We start from the raw sequence: 5,600 nt of genomic DNA on the forward strand, positions 1-5,600 counted from the left end.
AATAACAGCCAAATCTGGTTAGGGTTAGGTTTACCCTAACTCAAAACCTAACCCTAACCCCGTTTGCCAAAGCGCATTTTTTCCTTCATATTTATTTACATATAGTCCATCTGGACCAATGCAAGATTTGGATTGTCCGCGTTTAGCTGTTATTTCTAGCATATCAAGTTTCGTGGTGGGGACTCCACATGTGATCCTTTTACTGTTTCAATATAAATGTAAGCCGTTCATTTTCACATCTAAGTTGCGAGAAGGCTATTCGTACGACCTGGACATGTAGAACACAATGTCAAAAATGAAAATCGCCAAAAAAAAAATTTTTTAGAGGGAATCGCATGACCGTTACATATAGAACACATTATCGAAAACGAAAATCGTCAAAATTAAAAAATAAAAAAGTTACAGCCATTTTCCCTCAGTGTCTAATTCCAATGTCCGGTAAAACCCTGTAGTTATGCCCCAATGTCCACCCACCGCCTTATTCTGATGTTCTATGTATACCTTGTGACTTTATATCTAGATTTCTAATTGTGACATTTACATTCCTCTTAAGAAGGCTTCCGTAAGTTTTAATAAATCTAAAAATAAGTGGATCATCCTTCGCTTCAGGGACGTGTATGAATGAAATGCAAAAAACTTGGTCTTGTCTACCAAATCCACTCGTAATGCTTTTGTTGGTCTATCGTAAAAGACAGTTGCTCAAGGTGCCACCCAGTGGTTGGGAAGTCACGCATGCTTTGTTTGAAAGACATGCTTATCTAAAAGTTTTTATAGATTCATTCCCACTGCGTGGCACCTTGAACAAGTGTCTGCTATAGTCTTGAGTCGATCAAAGCTTTATGAGTGGATTTGGTAAGCGGAAATTGTGTGGAAGCCCGTCGTATATGTATGTCTCCTACCACCACTTATCGGTGTTGGTTTGCTTACGTCTCCGCGACATAGCGGTGTGGCAAAAGAGGATAAAGTACTGGGGTCGATCTGTTCCACTAAATTCTTTAGGCGATGACCCAGCGTGGCCGCAGCCCAACGACTGAAACAATAGAAAATATTGGCAATCCTTCGATATAACTAGACAAAACATAAAAAACAGAACAGGCACACACACAGAGGTCACGAAGATATTCGAAGTGAATTGTCGAGTTATATCGAAGGATTGCCAAAATATTTACTTTTATTGTCAAGAAATATTTTCATTAATGAATGACACGGGCGGTATTACTTATATGGAAGAAGACCATTGAAGATAAACCACGAAAGTTTGCGCTGCTGATGGTTTCGTACCGCTGCTCAAAGCATACTTTCCCGCCATAATCCATCTTTTTAGCCCGAAGACAGAAGCCTCTAGGTAGTCGTCGAACATACTAAAAACAGCAGCTAAAACTATTTAAAGTTTGATTTGAGTTGATAATGGGCTAAGCTGCTATTTCTAGTATGTTAGGTAAACACTTACAGACAGCGGGAAAGTATTTTGATGAATGAATTGTGAGCGACAGTACGGTTACCTTGTTGGCGCCGAATTCTGTTTTGACTTAGAATTTCTGTAACCTAAATTTTCATATAAAGTATTTCAATTCACATATAAGTACTATCAGGTACTACTAAAGCAGCACGGTCCCGTACTATCAAACGAAAATATTTCCAAAGTTTTGTGTTTTCACGCATTTTTTCTTATTTTTACAAATTGTATTCATCCACAAACGTAACGTATTCGACATTCATATCTTATGTTAGACATTGCTATACGATGTGGTTAGTTAGTAATCTTTCAGTTTCCAGGTTTTAATAAAATAGAAAAAAAGACATTTTCCTTCAGTTTCTGGATTTTTCTTTTCAGCGATTTTCGAGGTTTTCTCTGCATTCATTTTGTCAGCCAAGTAGCTACATATGACATATTCTGGCGTGCAGTTAGAATGTTGATTTTGTTCATTCAATTTTGTGTGTCGTTGAGTGAAAAACTTTTAGTCCAGTGTGTGGCGCAGTTATGATTTAATTATCTAATGCTCGCGCGGGAAAGTGATTGTGACTGGTCGTTTAGAACTTTAGTTTTACATTTTCGTGCCATTTTGCGAGCCTAGATGAAGGACAAGAAAGCATTATCAAGCACAGCAGCAACACTGTTCCGTAATCCACACAGCCTTGCACATTCTGGACTGGTTTGCAACTTCTCGATAGGAGTAATGACATACCCGACTCAACATTAACTCGATAGGTTGAAGGGTCCTCATGTGTCAAAACCGACTGGAGAATCAATCATATGAATATAAACTCTTAGAAATATGGACATTATTGCTTTATCCTTTTTACATAATTAGTATATTGACTCGTTATCTCTAAGAGAATATTAAAATATCTAAAATTCTGATTTAGTGGTTTTTACATCATTAGCAAATCGTCAAATTATCACATGGAAAGGAAACATTTTGTCTGTTTACTGCTGTCACAAGGGAGCTAACTCCGTTTACTTTGAAAACTTCTAAAATTTCAGGAGTTTTAGGATTTAAAAAGTTGATTGTAATATGGGGCGATGATATGCTTTTCACTGCTAGCAGTGTACAAGCAATGTGTTGTTGACTATTTTAGCTGGTTGTTGGAAAACTGTAAGTGAACGAAAATAAATACAAAGAAAAACTCTGCGTGGCAATTTATCGAAAATGGCTAAACGAAAAACAAGACAGTTGTTCGAAGTAGCAGTTGCTCGATTCAACAATTAGTCGAATTATTAACAGATTTTAGAAATATTAAAAAAGATTAAAGAGCGGAAATTACATTATGTTTTTTATTTTTTTAATTAAGTTGTATATAATGTGTGTGGTGTTGATAGTCTGAAAACCTGTGGTCTTTTGTCATAGCTTGTTCAAAGTCACAAGAAACTGAATCAATATTTAAAAAAAAGGTGTTATTAAGCTGATGAAAAAAAAATTATAAAAAGCGTTATAGTCTCACGTTATGAGCTACTGCGCATAGATAGTCGACTACATTGGTGTATTCTTGAAACGATTCAGTGAGTTTTTTAAGCTGCTTTGCAGAAATCCGACATTCTTTAGTATTTGTTTCGCACTCCATTCCGCTGAGTAATTTTTCTATATTAATCTCGTTCAGAGATTGTTCTCTCTTCAGCTCTTCTAAAAATTTCCAAAGTGTTGACCGATTCGCCGAAACTTGATGCAAAAACGCTCGGTGCCATACTTCAATAGCGTTATTTGTTTCTGGTAAATCCTGTTGCATTCTGTCAAAACAGGACCACATCTTTAAGTCAAATATGGGTGGACGGCGACCGTTGCGAATACATGGTCGTCCTAGCCACGTGTCTTCGAAATAGTCAACTACTGGAAGGGCCTCTGGGGGATATACTGCTCCATCTACTAGCGCTCCAAATGCTTCATACACTTTCTCTGTTGGAACAAAAGCTAGAGCTAAAAGCATGCGAATACTTAATGAAAAATGTGCATCTGTGTCATATTTCTCTTTTAGATCGAAGGCGCATACTTTTTTGTATAGGCAATGCCCCAAATGAAAAAAACTACCATAAAGATTAACGGAATCGAATTCTGTCCTGACGGCCTTTATCATTGTCGGTTCAAAGTCTGTAGTAATTGAATCAATGTTTGAAAATGGTACTAGTGTTTTTAGTGTCTTAACAAATTTAATGTACGTTTCTTCTTTCCTATTGGGTAACAATCCAAATATCAAAGGTAGGCAAAATCCATTTTTAAGGCCTTGAATTGTATAGAGTTGATCAAATATAACCGGCACTGTTTTAAAGGTGCCATCCATGAAGACATTTTGACATGAATCAAGAACAGACAGATTTTGTCGGGTCGAAAAAATCAACATTCTGTCATCACTTGGGCCCGAATCAAACAACAGGAAGTCGTCTCCCCTATTTGTTTTGGTATATTCGTCAGGAAAGGTTATGTCTTTTCTATGGTTGGGTACAGGCAACCCGCAAATTTCTCGTTGGCGCACTCGTCGAATTGTCCGTTTTATACTACTTAGCGGGGGTAGTGCGGGAACTGTTAGATTACTAATATCAGAAGCAGCATTTAAAATTACATATTGAGGTGAATCGCGAGTTTCTTTAGAGTCGTTCTTAATTTTTTCCATAAATCGGCGCACTTCAACATTAACTGGATTACCGGCATGGTTATGTTCCCCAGAAACTGAAATGACTTCATCCCCATCTGTCTTGGCACGACATTTACAATATTTTTTATAATTCTGACACTTCCAATATTTTTTATTTTTCAATTCCTTGTCTTTAACAAACAAATATCCATCTACTAACAACATAGGTTTTCCTTTTTCGCTTTGTACAAATTTAGCTTTTTTAGCTTTGGTAGGGCCCTCTGGAAACTCTTTACTACATTTGTCTCTTTGTTCTCGAGGTACTAGTTGAATAGTTCGTTTCATGTTACTTACTGAGGGTAGTACTGGAGTTGTAGCAAAGCTGTTATCTGAAGCTTTAGTTGAAACTACAACTACTTGCTGAGGTGAAGAGTCGCATGTTTCTTCAAGTTCAATCTTGACTTTTCCCGTAAGTTGGGGCGCTACGACATTAGCTGGAATAACTGTATGATTATATAAAGGTAGTACTGGAGTTGTAACAATGCTATTATCTGAAGCTGCATTTGAAATTACAAACTGGGGTGAGTTATATGTTCCTTCAGGTTCGGTTTTCACTGTTTCCGTAATTCGGCGCGCTTCGACCTTAGCTGGATTGGCAGTATGGTTATGCTCACGAGAAACAGAAATAATCTCACCACCAGCGGTTTTGGCACGACATTTACAGTGCTTATTGTAATTCTGGCACTTCCAATACCTTCTATTTCCAACTTCCTTCTCTTTGACGAACAAGTATCCATTGAATAACAACAAGGGGTTTCCTTTATCACTTCGTAAGAATTCCGCCATTTTTCAATATCATCGATCTCGGGACAAAGGGACGCAAATATGATGCATACGCACGCGCGCACATAAGCATTTAAAATTTTTAAAAAGATAGTATTAATAAAACCATTATAAACCTTTTAAAAATCAAAATTGTTTTAATATTTATAATTCGATTACTTATTGATTCGAATAACTGTTACTTCCATCAATTGTTTTTTCGTTCATTTGTTTTCGATAAATTATGTTTCGATCAATGGGTCTATATACTTAAAACTTAACAATTCGCTGCTGCATTTGGATGTCTGTTAATGCAGGTCCGAAGTGAATGAAATAAAACGGTGTGTTTACTCAAAAGTGATTTACTGAACTAGATAGGCATAAAGCAAATGCTGCCTTGAAAAAAAAGTATTAGCATATAATTTCTAGGAAATTAAATTGATATAGGAATGATAAAATCAATAATGATAATATATGCACACACGCTTTGCAGAAAGATGTGAAGACTACATCTAGTATGTACGATACATTTCTTCGCCCACTTCATTATGTCTATGAATGAATGAATGGCATTGCTTGTATGTGTGGGCTTCCATTTATATGTATACGTTTTGTATGAATGTGTGCGTATATATGTATAAATGATGATCGTATCTGTTCTTGTAGCAGTGTGTATACAGAAACTAAGTTTTTTTTTTTTTTCGTTTTTCGGG

General features: G+C 36.5%; 2 protein-coding genes across 4 annotated transcripts in view; one reads left to right on the top strand and one right to left on the bottom strand.

The window, feature by feature from the left end:
- The window catches only part of LOC106868651 (deoxyuridine 5'-triphosphate nucleotidohydrolase), a 15,372-nt gene that overhangs the window by 2,369 nt on the left and 7,403 nt on the right, over positions 1 to 5,600 (top strand). The window contains exon 1 of one of the 3 annotated variants that reach the window (XM_052974562.1): positions 5,251 to 5,402. The exons of the other annotated variants lie outside the window; for them this stretch is intronic. Coding sequence (XP_052830522.1) covers positions 5,362 to 5,402 — 41 coding nt within the window. The 5' untranslated portion in view covers positions 5,251 to 5,361. Of the gene's footprint in view, positions 1 to 5,250; positions 5,403 to 5,600 lie in introns of those variants that run through there. 3 annotated transcript variants of the gene reach the window in all.
- On the bottom strand, positions 2,763 to 5,061 carry LOC106868647 (uncharacterized). The gene has a single exon (XM_014914014.2). The coding sequence runs from the start codon at positions 4,909 to 4,911 to the stop codon at positions 2,932 to 2,934; it is 1,980 nt and encodes a 659-aa protein (XP_014769500.1). The 5' UTR covers positions 4,912 to 5,061; the 3' UTR covers positions 2,763 to 2,931.

Source organism: Octopus bimaculoides, chromosome 18, assembly GCF_001194135.2.
Source record: "Octopus bimaculoides isolate UCB-OBI-ISO-001 chromosome 18, ASM119413v2, whole genome shotgun sequence".
Lineage (NCBI taxonomy): Eukaryota > Metazoa > Mollusca > Cephalopoda > Octopoda > Octopodidae > Octopus > Octopus bimaculoides.

Bases quoted from the DNA above. Each gene is read 5' to 3' on its own strand.
- LOC106868647 (XM_014914014.2), bottom strand. From the start codon at position 4,911: ATGGCGGAATTCTTACGAAGTGATAAAGGAAACCCCTTGTTGTTATTC.